General features: G+C 35.1%; 2 protein-coding genes across 3 annotated transcripts in view; both read right to left on the minus strand.

Moving 5' to 3' along the window:
- LOC105179169 lies at positions 1,410-7,523 on the minus strand. 2 transcript variants are annotated; one of them, XM_011102770.2, is made up of 11 exons: positions 6,959-7,523; positions 5,762-5,853; positions 5,408-5,601; positions 3,790-3,829; positions 3,601-3,682; positions 3,352-3,429; positions 3,152-3,277; positions 2,768-2,889; positions 2,223-2,262; positions 1,881-1,955; positions 1,410-1,805 (listed from the first exon to the last, which is right to left on the minus strand). In XM_011102770.2, exons 1-11 carry the CDS (start codon positions 7,249-7,251, stop codon positions 1,655-1,657), a joined length of 1,293 nt encoding a protein of 430 aa, XP_011101072.1. In that variant the 5' UTR covers positions 7,252-7,523; the 3' UTR covers positions 1,410-1,654. The 2 variants fall into 2 exon arrangements, with proteins under 2 accessions (XP_011101072.1, XP_011101067.1); XM_011102765.2 differs by having other exon boundaries at positions 2,196-2,262.
- LOC105179182 (WD repeat-containing protein DWA2) overlaps positions 10,513-16,108 on the minus strand; it is a 7,256-nt gene continuing 1,660 nt past the window's right edge. Inside the window, exons 5-13 of the mRNA XM_011102775.2 lie at positions 15,382-15,481; positions 13,550-13,677; positions 12,974-13,043; positions 12,318-12,406; positions 11,988-12,033; positions 11,641-11,714; positions 11,481-11,554; positions 11,349-11,407; positions 10,513-10,890 (exon numbers count right to left, since the gene is read on the minus strand). Of these exons, the coding sequence (XP_011101077.1) occupies positions 10,849-10,890; positions 11,349-11,407; positions 11,481-11,554; positions 11,641-11,714; positions 11,988-12,033; positions 12,318-12,406; positions 12,974-13,043; positions 13,550-13,677; positions 15,382-15,481 (682 nt within the window). The 3' untranslated portion in view covers positions 10,513-10,848. The remainder of the gene's footprint in view (positions 10,891-11,348; positions 11,408-11,480; positions 11,555-11,640; positions 11,715-11,987; positions 12,034-12,317; positions 12,407-12,973; positions 13,044-13,549; positions 13,678-15,381; positions 15,482-16,108) is intronic.

The raw sequence follows: 16,108 nt of genomic DNA on the forward strand, positions 1-16,108 counted from the left end.
GTTCGATTCGGACAAAGGACTAATGACATATGGCAACTTTCTGTCTAAGAAATAATGATTTCGGTGGTAGGTGATGTCGAATTAAATATAGGCTAAATTATAGTGATTTTTTTTTATGAAATTTAACATAATTATAAATATTCTTAATATTTGATAAAATTATCTAATTTTTTGATTAAGGAATAAAATTATTAATTTTACTCTTACCGTATATTTTTTTAAAAAAAATTAAAAATTTGTAAAAAAATTGAACATGGTTGATGAAAAATCTTGAAAAATTATAAATAAAAATTTATCCACTTGATTCATAAAAAAATCAGAAAAGTTTTAGAAATAATTAAAATTATAATTCCTAATTCACAATGATATTTTGATGAGTTGATCATAAAAAAGAAAATAATAGAAATCTAATGAAAATTGACGAATTAGACTAATTGTTAAGGGACGAAATAATCAAAATGAAAAGAAAAAATTACAATGATGTACGGAATTTATGAGAGATGCGGGGAGAATAAAGTGGTGGTGGTGGGGAGGGGAGATCGAGAGGAATGTAGGGAGGGGAAATTGAGGAATATTTTTGATGAAAAGGGGACGCCATGTGGAGTGGAGGTTGGATTTATTGATCTAATCATTTTTATTTTATTGTCATCCTCAATTCGACAACAGTCAGCTGGCGGTGGGCTTAGCCGTTTTCAGAATAGATTGCCATTTTGACCTTTGCTCTTTCATTTTCTAATCAAATATTTATATATTAATGAAATGTGGCTTTTTAGCTTGTCAGAAGTGGGGTATGCAGCTTTCAACTTTCAGCATAATATCTCAATTTTTCAATTCAAGGGTTGTGATTAATTTTCTGATATGAAGACTATTGAATTCGGATCTGAAAAAACTCGTTCCAGATCTGTTTTTAATGGGGCGAGTTTGAACCTAAAAAATCAAGAACGGGTTAGTCCATGAGGACCCACCCCAAGAGATGGAACAATTTTATTTTTCATCATATATATTGAGTTTTTTTTTTTTTTTTTGTTTTATATTTGTGTAACAATTAAAATTTTCCAAAAAAGAAAATCTATCGAATCAGACCCAATTCCTGATGGAGTTTCTTATTGTAATGTGATGGGGTGGGCCCAGGTGCATCCACCCGCTCTATTTCTACCCCTAACTCTGAACCATATATCCATTTTTTTCTTTTATTAATTCGCAAAACAATAATAATTATTAATCAATAGACACTGTTTTCCAGCTTTTTTTTGCAGGAATTAACGTCTCTTACATATTACTTTTCCTATTTTCAGGCTAACTTTGAATAAAATGATTGAGCAGCTCAAAATTCAAATGAATAATAAATAGGTAGACGGTGTAGCTATCATCCACCCACCACGCTACCAAATTTATTATACAAACGAATGTAACCTGCTGCCCCAACTGAGGTGCAAATTAGAGCAACTGCAATAACATTCAAGAAGTGTACGGAAAATGTCCAAACCAATGGCTGCAGTGTCCAAATGACATTAGGATGAGGAAAAATATTGAAAAAATGAATAGAATGAAGCATAAACAGCGCAACATTCTCTGCACGAGAGGCTTCAAACAATTACAGACAGATTTAATGAAGTTTCCAACCACCTATGTCAAAGCACCAACTGTTAACCAGTCATGAAGAACCAGATGGCTCTCTTGGAGGTGGTGGGGATGATCCAAAATCAAGATTTGGGAAAACACCAGGAGGTCTTTCTCGGGGCTCGATCGACAGTAATTGTGTTGAATCACCGACGACATCTGCCCATCCATAATGTGGTTCGGCCCTTCAATGACAAGTTGAACTGATCAGTGGTCACTTCATTAAGGTATGAAATGTCGAATTTAAAAAGAACACTTACTCATAGTATGTTTCTTCATCTACAACAATATCCCAGCTTTCTCCGGTGGTACTTTTGCCATACTTGTGCACTTTGCTGCCATACAAAAAACAAAGTCTGATCAATTTCCACTCGCCAATACAACATGCTTGTTAGCTGTAAATGCGTCTTGTATTTCTGCATTTATTCTTAGAGAGGCATTTTCTTGTAAAACGCCATAAGAAAAGTGGAAGGTGTTTTGCTAAACGTGCTCACTACTGTTAACATCTAGAACTTTGTCAAAACCAACAAACTCATAGTAGAAGTATATTATATCATGAAGAAAGCTTATACTACCAAAGATGCTTGTCTTGCATCACGTACCCATTTCCAAAGTGCTCTTCTCCCCACGTCCGTGACCATCCTGTATTTGTCAAGGAAAAGAAGAATCAGTTGCAAAGGATGAAATATTAAGTGCCAAGTCATCAGCAACAATTGTCGGAGAAATGCGATGCTAGATGTCAAATCAACATAAAATCAGCAGCATTAACGTATACATCACAATCTCATGACAATGTCATTTCCAATAGTCCTATCAATCAACAATTCAGTCTTGAAAAGCTTCAAACAGTCATTAGCCACCATCTTAAAGAAACCAACAAAAGAAAACCACCTTGAATTTATCAATGGTCGAAAAATAATATTTTGACCTGAGGTATTTGGTGAGAAATACATTAATCTACCATCACGGGAGTATCTGTCATAAATATTAGATGCATATGCATGCTTGATATAACTTAGAACCTTCATTACTCTTGTCACCAGATATTTTGTGTTCTTTACAAGCTTAATATATATCAGTTGTTCGGTAGACTGAGTAGATGGTTGTCTAGAATCCAAATTGCTGTAGAAAAAGAATTGATCCATACTTTCACCACTGGGAGAGACATGCCATGTCTCCCCTTGGCGTGAACCAATGCCAGCAAAAAATTTCTCTTCCCATTTGTCTCCCCATTTAGTTCCAAGTTCAGTCTCAGCCCACTTATCAGTCCTGGAGAGAGAACAAAACCATCAAAAAGCTACAGAGTAGAAGAGAGGTCTCAGATCAGCATATAATTATATGCTTCTAATCTAAAATTAATTTTTGGAGCAATTCTAGGATCATTAAATAACATAGAACTTCCACAGCAGTGACAAATGCTACATATAGCTAGAAATAGTTTGTCAGATGGATCCCAAGTTGCAGTATAAAGAATAAGATACAATACCCAGGGCAAGGTCAACTCAGGAAGAGAAAGAGAGTGGGAAAATACCACTTCAGGACTGATCCTCTTCCATCATAATGCTCTCCCCACTTCTCCCACCAGGATTGTTCGTTCAGTCTACCATATTTGTGTGCCCCTTTTTCAGTCCAGCCTTTGGCATCATATTTTTCCCACCTGCATTGGAGACAATTTTACTCTATATACGTTAGGCATTTTTGTTGTTTGTCAAATGTTTCTACCTCTCTTACCAATTCTCATACCACCCAGCATTTTCTGTTCCTGATTTTGCTTGTTTCTGCGCACTTCGCTCTATCCTTGCCAAATTACTGCAGTTTAAATGCATTTGCAATTTAAGGATGAGAAACCGTACAACAAAACTACTTTTAAGAAGGAGAAGAGTGGTGTTCTTTCTTTCTTTCTTTCTTTAATTTTTTATTTGGGTGGGTTGTGGGGGAGAGATAATGGGTTGAGGGGTGAAGGACATGCAAACAGAAAACCTCCATTCATCCTGGTGAAGAACTTCTCGCCATGTTTCCCACCAAGAATCCCCTTCTGCATTTCTTCCAGATTTTTCAACACCTGAGAAGCAGTACAAGATAAAGCATGATCTGGAATCTATTATAAGAATTTTTCATCCTCACAGAGTTACGAGGCAAAAGCTGAAAAGCACAACTTAGTACCAGTACCTAGCTCTTTGTATCCAGTCCAATCACTTTTCTCCCACCACTGTCAAGGAGATCAACAAATCCAATTAAATGCATCCACCTGGGATGATACTTAATAAGGTTATAAAAACAAATAGATATCAGCAACTACTAGCATAACTCAATATTTCAATTAAGAAAACCAGTAAGAAATTCTGTTACTTCAACCAATTCTGCGCTACTAATCAGAACTTGTACACAAGAAAAATTGCTCAGAAGAATAGCAAAAGTTTCACCCCAGAAGAAAGGTGACCAGTCAAAGTTGACGCACACTTCATAATAAAAGAAAAGTTAATAATTACAACAGTATTAAAACTGTGCCAAAAGCAGGAATAAAAAGTTATGCAGGTAAAAGTAATGCAATCCTATATTTAAGATAAACCAACCAACAGCACTAATTACCCGTCAATGGAGTGGGATGTACTTAGACTGAAAATCTTAAGATCCAAAGAGAAGAAGGCAAGAAGCAAGGAAAAATGTTCCATTAAACCTTAGCTAATGATAGAGAGAATACTTAAGAAAATTGAGCATGATCGCCAGCCTACACCACCTCAGACCAAAATACTGATTATACACAACAGGAGAAAAATGAAGTCCACAAATTTCCAAATATCAAAGCCATAAAGCTCAAACCTAAAATTCTCTAAGCTCTCAGAACATGTTTGCCCATAATTTAATGAGTCACTCAATTTGATATTTTATCATCTTCTGTTTTTCACTCAACTATGTTAATAAGATAGGACCCTTGACATTTTATAACATGACTTAAAATCTTATGAACTTCTTTAAATTGTACTATCTAGTCACCTCAAAACAATCATAGATCAAGACTATCAATATTATCTATTTATCTGAAAACTATCATTGATATAAAAAGTCAAGACCGTAGGTTAAACAATTCAATAAGTCAGCTAATATATGGCACAAAATTTTATTTCTGACAAGCAGTGAAGCTAAAATTAAATTGTTATTTCAAGTCAGAAGCTCAAATTAAATTGTTAATTCAATCACTTGAAAATTCACATTGATTTCCCAACCAGCATTTTTAATAAACTCTTGCTTTCCTTTTCCGGAAAGAATCTCGTATCATTCATAGACATATGATTTTCTAGATCAGGGTTGTGTTTTTTTGCTTCTATAAATTAGAGAGCAGTCACTGAGTGATTTAGTCTACACCAACTAAGTGTTCAGCATAACTGTCATTTTCTTTGTCAGATCTTGAAGCCACATCTCTTAAAGCCTAGTTGCCTATGGATATCTTTCTTAATAATATTGAGACAGGACAGGATACAGGACATCAAACAAGTAGCATATTTTCTAGACACAGCCACCCACACAAGACAAACACCTGGTGACATAAACCTTTTGAAATCTTGCAAATGAAAAACAGAAAATCATAAAATATAAAAAATATCATTCTCACAACTTGAGATATGCACTCCTTCCATGTCGATAAATAAAATGTCAGAAGTTCAAAACGAACATAGGCAGATACGGAGAATCTCATTCTTTGTTGGATTAGTTCACATAGAACTGCGGGAGAATCTGATGGACTTCCACGTCACTTATAAATAAAACACTGTATATAGAATGTCTATACCGTTTCTTTCCATTCTGAAGTGCCGTCAGAACTCTGGCCACCCATTCTAGTCCATCTACACCTGTATCCATTTTCTCCAAGGTCTTCTCCACTTTCACGGTACCAAGTACTTCCATCTTCGTTAGTGCCAGATTCATTGACATTTTCATTTAACAAACTTATGCCCCAGTCTTTCTCATTTGCAATACCAGTATCTACAGTAAATGGAGCATTAAGTGCGACAAATTCGTCAGGCAATAATACAGAAAACCAATGACGAAAACCACTATATGAATCTCTGAAAAATTCAAATAGATAGCTCAAAGATAAGGCAGAGTCTGTCTGAAGCAAGCACAGAATGTGAAGATGCATCACCTCGTTTAGGGGGAGAATCGCGGGACTGAGGACCTGAACTTCTTGGGGTGCAACGGGAGAAGAACTTTTCTTGTTTGGAAACAAATCGAGAACTGCATACCGGAAGTGCTTGTAAATATCATAAACTTCAGTCAATTAATGTCTTAATTCAATACCATTTAACGTAATTGCTGGTGGATATATCAATTTAATAACAAGATGACGGTCCTCTTTCAAATGAACCTTAAATCAAATATATGATGCAATTCCACAATAAGTAGTACAATAACAATTCAATCCACGATTCGCAGTGTTATGTGTCAGAAACCACTAACTGCAATAAAAACAAAACCCTCATGCCATCATGCTTTTATCACTTCTCTGGCACAAGACCTGGCAGCTAATGAGTGTCAGTTTGAAGTATTTATGATAAGGAGACTTTGGAACAAGCACTCTTTCTGTAACAAGGTTTTCATTAAATAAACATTTAGATCCCAAATTCAACATATAACGGTTATTATATCCATTCCTTGATGTTTGCTAGTTTTCAACTCCTATGAGCCTATCCCCCCGGCCCCACCAGCATGAGGAATAGGGTTCAAATCCTGCCAGAGTTCCTTGATTCATTGGCATAAGAGAGAAATTTGTTTTTTGTACTTATAACATTTAATCTAAATATGCCCCCTCAAGTTCAGCTAGATATTATAAATTTCCAAAGACTTTTAACAAATTTGCTACACTGAGAGTCAAACCATAAGCATGTTTACAAGCTCAATTCAGAGATTCTCTCATCAGACTATCACAAATAATTTTCATTCACAAACGGATAAAACAAATGAATTCAATCCCTTTAGCAAAGTTATCAACTTTTCAATCCATAGCAACAAAAAAATAGTACTTTTCATAGAAATTACCTGTCGAGTCCCAGTAAAAAATTTAAATTTCCCTCAAACAGGAGAGGAGCGTCAAATAAGTCAGAAATCTCTTGATTTGTAAAAACATTTTAAGAAAATATCCAGTTTGCGCATTGACTTATACCCAAAACATTAGTGGGAAATTGCTTATCCATACAACTCATTAGCGGAAATCAGTTTTTCCTATCGTTACTATTTAAGCTTAAAAATGAAAGCTTTACTCAAATAGCAGCAAAGGTTGCGTTCAATCATGATGAAAGATTAAGCCAACAAAAGAAAAAGAAAAAAAAAAACGGAAACTTACTGAGGAGAAGCGAAGGGCATAACAGGGACCCGACCTCGATAAGTGGGCCTCTTATTGTGCTCGAACAGCCTCTCTTCACCCTTCTGAGCGTTCTTTCCTGAGCCGCAGACCCCCCGAATCTCGGAACAGCAACACTTGACAAGGTCACCTGCTGCCAACAGCCGCCTCTTCTTCCTCCGGACCTCCAAAACCACGCCATTCTTACCACTCAAAAGCGCCACGTCAGCTCTCCTCAGCAACCTCACACTAAACGGCGTCGTGAAGCCCCTCGCAGCCGCCATTCCCGTTGTCATTATCTCACATAAATGCCATCAAGCAGTAAAGCGGCCAAATAATCAAAGCCCAAAAATAAATAATTAAAAAGATAAACCCTAGCTTCCAAAAAAAACTCCCGCAGGGTTCCACGTTTTCCTTTTCTCTAATTCCCCTCTCAAACGAACAACTGATTTCGAGTATCACGCTGCGGAGAGATGAAAATTGAGAAATGGGAATGCAGGCATTGGAGGAGAGAAAACCGGAGGAAATCGCTGTGCTGTGTTCCCCTTGATCGGCTAAATCACTATATATACACGAGGTGAGGTGAGGTGAGCCCACCCCCCACATTTGAATCCATGACGCCACTCTTGATTTGCCACGTGTTGTTTTGTTAGTCGTTGATCAGGGGAGGTTCAAGCTAAGCGTCAGTCGCCCACTCCCCCCCTCCTCCTCTTCTTGTTTTTTTCTTACTAATTAAATTTATAGGTAATTTTAAAAACAACCCCTCTAAAATTTATTATAATTATAAATATTTTTATTTTTAAAAAAATTATAAATAATTTATTAAAATTAATTATCGATTAAAAATATTTTCTCATGTAATTTATTTTAAGAAGGTATTTATTAAATAATTATTAATTTTAAAAATATGTATAATTTTTTAAATAACAAAAAAAATATTTATAGTTAAAATAAATCTAAAAAAATTTTGTTGTAATTTATTCTGTATTTAATTTTTATATTGTATTGAAACTTAATTGTTTTCATTCTTTTTTTGAATGAAAGGTAAATTTCATAAATAAAAGTCAAATGAAATGTGATACAAATACCACATCGTAGGATCAACCTCCGAGCCAACAAAAGCTAACTAACACAGTATTTTATATCTAAAAAGTTACATTTTATATTTATAAATCGTCAATATTTTGCATCGTGCATTGAATATTTTTATATAATTGGTTTTAAAAATAATTGGACCCAATCAATTACTTTATCAAATTTAAAAATTGAATATAGGTCGAAATTTCTCACAATGACAAAACCCCACCTCTAGACCCCATTGCTATAGTGTTTTCCTCTTAATTACTCTAAATGGGCGTGCTCTCGAACTCTGATAATTTTAACCTCAATACAATGACTAGACAAAAAATATAAAATTCAGGGACCAAAATTATCCCTCAAAAGATTAAAAATCAAAATCGATTTAATAATAGTGATGTATAGGGATCAAAAGTGCAAGTTATCCCCATTTGTAGCGATGTGTATAGGTAGAGCAATAAAGTTAGGTGGGGCGAAAGTAATAATTATATATAGGCAATAAAAAAAAATAGTAGTTAATAATAAATAGCACATGGAGGAGGAGGGGAAGAAACAAAAGGGAATATCTATCATCATCCATGTATGGTTGCTGGCGGTTGTTACGTTGCTACTTACTAGAATGGCTAAGAGTTTTCGCAAGAAGCAGCGCCGTAAATGGAAAGCTAACTCAAAAATGCTAAACTATTATCGTACTACTAGTCAAACACGCTGTAGCAGGAAATTCAAGGCAAGAAAACAGCCCTAGCCCTTAACATCGAGATAATTTATTGCATTCACGTGCCTCAGGGCTTTTCCATTGCTCTATAGAAACTGTAAATAAAAATAAATATCAACCAACACCACGTTCTTCAATCCAAGTCGTAAAATGTAAGATTACGGCTCCAACAATGCAATATCTTGAATATGCATGACAATAGTTTCCCTTTTCCCTGCTTTTTCTTTTAGGATGTTTAGAATTATTAAGTTCCTCCTCTTTAAAAATAACCATCTTAGAATAAATGACTTAGTATTACTAAGTTTTTGTAAGTATGCTTATAGGCAAGATGTTCAACAAAAACCGATTTCCAACTCTCATGTCAATGCGAAGGAAAAAAGAAAGACTTGATCATATGGTCAAGGAACTACATAGAAAATAGGATTAATTACACTTAAACTGTCCCTAAAAATACAAAATTGCACTTTATTTTTAATTTTTTTTGAAATTACACTTACCCCTCCGAGAATTATTCGTATACAATTGTACAAAATGAAAAGGGTAAGTGCAAATGGAGAACTTTTTTAAAAAATATAATTTTAAATTTTTCTAAAAAAAATATGATTACATTTTTAACAAGGGTCTATATCTAATTAACCCTAAAAAATAACATAACTTTACGAACAAGAACGTCCACATAAAGTTTTAGTTAGTGGCTGAGCGAAGGCAGGGGGCAGGAGCCGGGGCCACCAACACGACAGCCCTCAAAGCATGCATTCAGAATCAGATTTCCTACATATCTATCACTCCTTTTGGATTGAAGGAAGATCCTTTTCACTTTATTATTACTTCAAAAACACATGTACTTGGACCCACAATGTATATGTATTCCACGTGTCAGCACCAGGTGTATTAATGACTGGGCAAAGGTTGTTGGATAAGCTGAAAAGTTGTGGAAACTTACGTGTCAGGAAGGATATGACGCGGCGCTCTTGGTTGAAATGACCGCCACGTGGACCTCCCACGACACAGATTTTCTGCCTATGAACGAGGAAACCGAAATCACTCATCTTTTGTTCTCCAGACAAACTCCACACTATGCAATATTAGGATAAGGTCAAGGTCACTTCAACTCATAAATCACGCTCTTATCCATTTCATTTGGAGCAGCCATTCTTCCACAAAATTTTGGAGGACTTTTTTCTCTTGTTTTCAAGTTGTGATTCCAATCTTTCCGTGGGTTGAAAAATGGCACAAGGAAATAAGCCACAACTTGTCATCCAATACTTGCAACACAAGTAGTAATATATTCAACCACTAACATTATGCCTTAATCAATTTGATCCGGCCAAACCAATTACACTCATCTCCTGTAATTGGATACTTTTTACGAACTAATCACTGGTAAATGTAAATCCAGAAATCGGCTAAAATGTCTCTAAATCATGCTAATATACAAGCAAAGAAGGCACAAATAGGATGTGTTGGGGACGACTCTATACATAGGGAAACTATATAAATAACTTCACTAGGAAAAAATAATTAAGTTCAGAGAGCAAATTAGTAATTAGTCATCAGTATCTAATGGTGGTGTCTAAACAAAAATAACATGTCAATGGTCCATGGCTTCCTGTAGTGGCATTTGGCTTGGCAAGGAAAATGACAAAAGGACTCAGACACTTTCCCAAGACATCAAAACCTTTTTCCCCCACCAAACAAGACAAATATATTCAGGCCATAAACTCTATGGATAGAGTATGACATTCTGCCTCCATGTGCTACAGAGTTAATAACAGCCAATCCAACTTGCATAGAAAATCCAACGGTCCATGACTACACAATACATATGATGGTAGAAGATGAAATAGGACAAGTACGTTTCAAAAAGAAAAAGAAAAGAAATTTCATCTTACAAAATTGTAGCAAAGCTGAAATATGAAATACAGTCTTCATACAAAGTAGATTTCACAAATGTGATCGGTGTCGGTGAGATCAGGTTTCTAAAAGTTTTCATGAGTATCTGGTTTGAACAGAATGCTGTATATCTGGTAAGGGAAACCAGATTAAGGAAATCACAAGAGAAACTGGGTTTAAGAATTTGCACTTACTACATGGTTCCATTTCATTTTCTAGGAAGATGAGGTTTTATTGATTCTACAACCACCTGCACAACGAGAATAAGTTGTTGCAACCAAGTTCAAGCAACAAATGATACTGTTGAAAGTAAAGCAACCAAAATTAGCAAATTGTAAGTTAATCTAGGTTCCATCCGGGGACACAGATGTCAGAGAACAATTTCAAATCCTTGATAACAATTATATTGAACTCTTTTGAATAACTGTGACTACTATATTTTCAAATCTTAAGCACCCATTTTGATCTTTTTTTTCCAATCATTGTTTTAGAGTTTCAAAATTAAAATATTTGAGTGATTAGAAATCCTTAGTACCAAATAGTCTCCTGAAACTGAAATCCTCCAACTCAACCCTTTGTTGATTTTATCATATATCATATTAAGAAAATCCAGTACAACCATAAACTGGAGCTTAGACAGATAACAGCTAACACATGGAACTGTCTAAAACCATGGCATGTCCATGGCATATAAGATATGCAACTTACCCTTCCATCATACGACAATGATGCAAATATCCATGGCTCCCGGGAACTCCAAGCAAGACCTGAATAATGTAAAATCAATCAAGCTTATTTCTGCAGCAAAGTTGAAGGAGAATCCAAGGTTGCATCAATTACCATAAACACTGTCTTCATAGTCATTATAGGAATTCAGCAAAGGTTCTATCCTCCGGGTTGGGGGCGCCGCCAAACTAGCAAAAAAATGTATGTAATTCACAGAACCATTCAACAATGACAGTGCACATAACACATTACAATGGGCTCATAAATTTCAGACCTATCTGATGCCGAATCATTCCGGCCTAGGGAAGAGGCCAACCACAAATTGACAGCTGAATCAGTTCCAGCACTCTACAAAAGCTTTGGCACCATCAGCAAAATATCAACGACTACAAGTTAAACAATTCTCACTGGTTTCGAACACCAAGTAATTAGAAGACAACATGCTCTGAGAAAAGTTGACATATTGATGACTATAAGTACTTTGTTAAATTTCTATTTGGTTCTGCTAATTGGTTTTCAGAATTCTTTTTTGGGAAAAAGTAAATAAAGTTAAGAGTAAAGTTTCGCAAAAATACAGGGAGCAGAGGAAGAGGAATAATGGAGGGAGGTGTAAGAGCGTACCAGAATCAGGCCCTCATACACAGGATTACATTTAACAGTCCACGTCCTATCACCAATAACATACTTATTAATTCTCAAATAACCAAACAGGCAATGACAATTCAAAGAACTTACTCACACTACAATGATAACCCAAAAAAAGTAAATGCAAGAAACAAAAAGAAAAATTCTTAATGGAGCTGCTGATGGGAGAAAACCAAGACCGTGACTAAAAGAAAGGAGAGCATAACAATAATAAAAAATATTTTGTTCAAGAATGAATAACAGATGAAACCTATTACATCTAGGACAACAGGATAAGACAGGGTCACAGAATTTAAAAAAAATTACCAGTGTGGATGCCCAGGAAGATCTGCAACTGGAAACTTCAGCTTTCTAAGGTCCCATATATGAATGCCTGATTCATCTTCAGCGGTTACCTGAGAAATCTCAAACCAGCACATAAACTCACAATTTGAAGGGAGGAGTTGCATTCAGGGTATATGGCAAATGCAAGATTATTGGATCCAAACTGCTATGGCTGCAATTCTCACCCAGTAAGATTGGGTCGGAGAACCAAGAATGAATTGCTAGTTCTTTCATCCCGTTTGACATTCTTGTGCCTAGTGAAAGCCTGCTGCATATACTGTGCACGGATTATAGTGGGTGTGCTTATGGTGCGTTTTCCACTAATTATTCTTTAATGTACAATTTCATAGCACGTCTGCCTTTATGCTTATGTGCTTGATGGAATGCAAATTTAGTGTCGTTCGAAGACTATAGGTGTGAAATGTTGTCTTGTTCACCATCAAGTAGAGGTGTTCACAATATATGGGTACATCATAGCCATATGATAAATACACGTGTGCTTAATTAAATAAAAAAAGGAGGGTAAGATGATGATACCCTAACCTTCACAAGGAAAAGATACCACGTTTAACGCACAAATTTTAAATCATTAAAATATTATCGAAGGAAAAAGACTCATCAAGTTGCAGCATACTTACAAGTGTGTACCTCTTTTTCATGTCATAGTCCACATTACGGACATGCGCATGCTCAATTGAATTGGTCTTCCTGCAAGCATAAGTATGATGTTATAGCTGTAGTAAATATGTGGATTTCAGTAAAAAGACATGAAGAATTGGCACGAGGAAAACTAAGCCCCCTTGGGGACCTTATCAAAGAGGAATTTATATTTATTGATAGCAAATATACTAAATATTTAACCAAGTCATGGACGATGTTTGTTCTAGTCTTGGTGGTAGCTAAAGCTTCTGAAGAACCACAACTACATATGTAATGGCACTATTAGATTGGAGGTTGAGCAGTAAGAAGTGCCAGAACATCAATTGCAACATGGGAAAATTGACAACAAAGACAAAGGAGAAACCTTGGAATAATTATTCTTATACTTAAAAAACAAAATCATAAGGTACCAATAAGGAATAAACTAAGATTTGAGAAACCTTAACAGTAAAATATTTCAGAAATTTGCTTGATTATTAAGATAAAAAAAAAACAGATTTCAAGTAATTTATTAGTCAAGAATATGCAGATATGTGAAATTAAATTCGACGTACTTCATTGTCCTCAAATCCCAAAGCTGAACTGATGAATCACATGTTAAAGAAATGGAATTGGAGTCATGAGGATCCCATGCTCCGCCAGTTAAATAATGAAGCATGCCAGCTGATTCTTGTGATTGTACCTAGATTACATAGCAGGACCAGAATAAGAATTAGCCAAGAAATCAGAAGCTACAAGGTCATTATGTGGGTTAACATCCCTGTTTCAGTGGCATTTCATCACAGGTTGATGAAATCAAGAATTGATGCAGAAACAAACATGAGTTAGGGAAAAAAGCCTACACCATAGTAATACTTAACTTTAATAACAAAACAAGATTGAACATAATTAATAAATAATGAATAAAACTTGCTTATTTATTCAACAATGTTCATGGAACTTCCTCCTAGTTAATTATACAAGATTGAGATGGGTGAAAATGGAGAACGAAATAATTAAACTGGTGGAAACCAGAAAACATGAATGAAGAATACAGTATGTAAAGTTGAGGATCATTGGTCAGAACCAATAGTAGCATCAAGAAATTTACTTGTATCCTAAATAATCAAACAAGATAAGAAATTTAATCTTCAAAGCAGAAATCATTATCATGAGATAATGACTCTCCAATATTGAGCATTGCAAAATCAATTAACGGAAAAGATTTGAGGGCTTAAAGATGCGTTTAACAAGATGTTAGGACAGTGTCAATTACTGTGGCATTATTCCTAAACCACCATCAAACATATAAAAAGATTATGGAAAAGGAAAAAGGGAGAGCCTCGGGATGATTTCCAAAACAGAAGAGTTAATCAAATTTGCGGAGGTTATTCATAAGAATATGTATATATATATGTATACATTATACACACGCACATATAAATATGTAGATCTATATGTACTTAAAGAAATACAAGAAGAAATCATTATCATGAGGTAATGACTCTCAAACATTGAGCATTGCAAAATCAATTAACGAAAAAGATTTGAGGGCTCAAAGATGCGCCTGACAAGATGTTAGGACACAGTCAATTACTATGACATTATTCCTAAACCACCATAAAACATATAATAAAGATTATGGAAAAGGGAAAAGGAGAGCCTCAGGATGATTTCTAGAAAACAGAAGATTTAACCAAATTTGCTGAAGTTGTTCATAAGAATATGTATATGTTTACATTATACATATGCCATATAAATATGTAAATCTATATGTACTTATACCAAATATAGGCATGGAAACAAAACGCTTCAAGTCTACAGTAGCAGCCATGATAATAAGAAAAAATGTAACAGTAAGAAGGCAAAAGGAATTTAGTTGGGGCTAATAAATTTAGAAAAAGAAAATCCACCAAGAAGAACTCCCATTGCAGTAACAGATTATACAACAGAAAGCACATGTCTCCATTTTCCTGATTACCAAAATTTACTTGATAAATTGTCTCCATATATCAAATATATTTCAAAAGATATGAGGTTGTTCATGAGGACCCATTAGCTCATGCCATATAGGTTGGACGGCCAATTTAATCCACAATAAAATTTCTTAAACAATTCCCAGTTTTTGATATCATCTAACAGTGTCTTCATCCACTAGCAGCTTGTACTTTTAGGGGCATACGTGGTAAGGTCCCATACTAAGCAGTTCAAGGATTTGGTAGTATAATAGGATTTATATTCTCTTTCAAACCCTCCAACATTCAATCAAAGTAAAAGGCAGGACAAATAGAGTCAACCATTTTCATGAAACAGTAAAACAAATACAGATTATATCAATAGCCAAAAAGGACAACTGAGCCCATAATCTGTCTTCAGCAACTCAATGATTTCTGCAGGTGACTCATACCTGAGCAGTCTTCTTTGAAGTGTCTAAGCTCCACAGGAAGAGATTCTGCTCATCAACACTAACTAGCTTGTCATGTCTTCCAGTAGGCCACCAGAGTACACTAAAAACAACATGCAATATGATCTCATATACAAGACACATACTATTGTCTTGGAAAATTGGGATACCTTCAAACAGAATAGAATTTTTATTTTATCCAATGAACAGCATGATCGATATAATGAAACTACTATTTTTCGTAATAGTCTCAGGTGTACATGAAAAGACCAGAAAATATAAAGTTCCATTATCTCAAATTACTGAATGAGGATAATAGAAAATCCCCTTATTATTTTCTTTCTTCCATCAATAAGACAAGGTCAAGGACATGTATTCTATATCTCTGGGAGCAAAATTTATGACTCCCAATGAATACGGCGCACTGGAAGAGAGCGTGCGAACAAGAATGTCTACTGCATGAAAGTCCGACGCTGGTATCATTTTAATGATGCCTTAATAATTGCAAAAATGTGTACAGTTTTTTACCTAATTACAAGAGCTTTTGTTAGGAACCTAAAGCAAACTATGACAAAACGCAAGTTTTTTTTTCCCCAATAGAACCGATTTCACAAAAACTGAGGAAAGTAAAAGAAAGATTAGTTAACAGCGAAGCTTCCTACAAACTGGGAAACTAATGTAGCACTCAGAGAAAAAAGTGGAAAGAGAGGATAATTATTTGTAATATTAC

Source organism: Sesamum indicum, linkage group LG2 (genome assembly GCF_000512975.1).
Source record: "Sesamum indicum cultivar Zhongzhi No. 13 linkage group LG2, S_indicum_v1.0, whole genome shotgun sequence".
Taxonomy (NCBI): Eukaryota; Viridiplantae; Streptophyta; class Magnoliopsida; order Lamiales; family Pedaliaceae; genus Sesamum; species Sesamum indicum.

What these genes read in the sequence shown, in the direction of transcription:
- LOC105179169 (XM_011102765.2), bottom strand. Translation starts at nt 7,251, where the DNA reads ATGACAACGGGAATGGCGGCTGCGAGGGGCTTCACGACGCCGTTTAGT. An exon ending in ATGCAAGACAAGCATCTTTG is followed by an intron (nt 1,956 to 2,195) that starts GTAGTATAAGCT and finishes TTTGTATGGCAG; the next exon opens with CAAAGTGCACAAGTATGGCA. An exon ending in GATGAAGAAACATACTATGA is followed by an intron (nt 1,806 to 1,880) that starts GTAAGTGTTCTT and finishes TTGTCATTGAAG; the next exon opens with GGCCGAACCACATTATGGAT.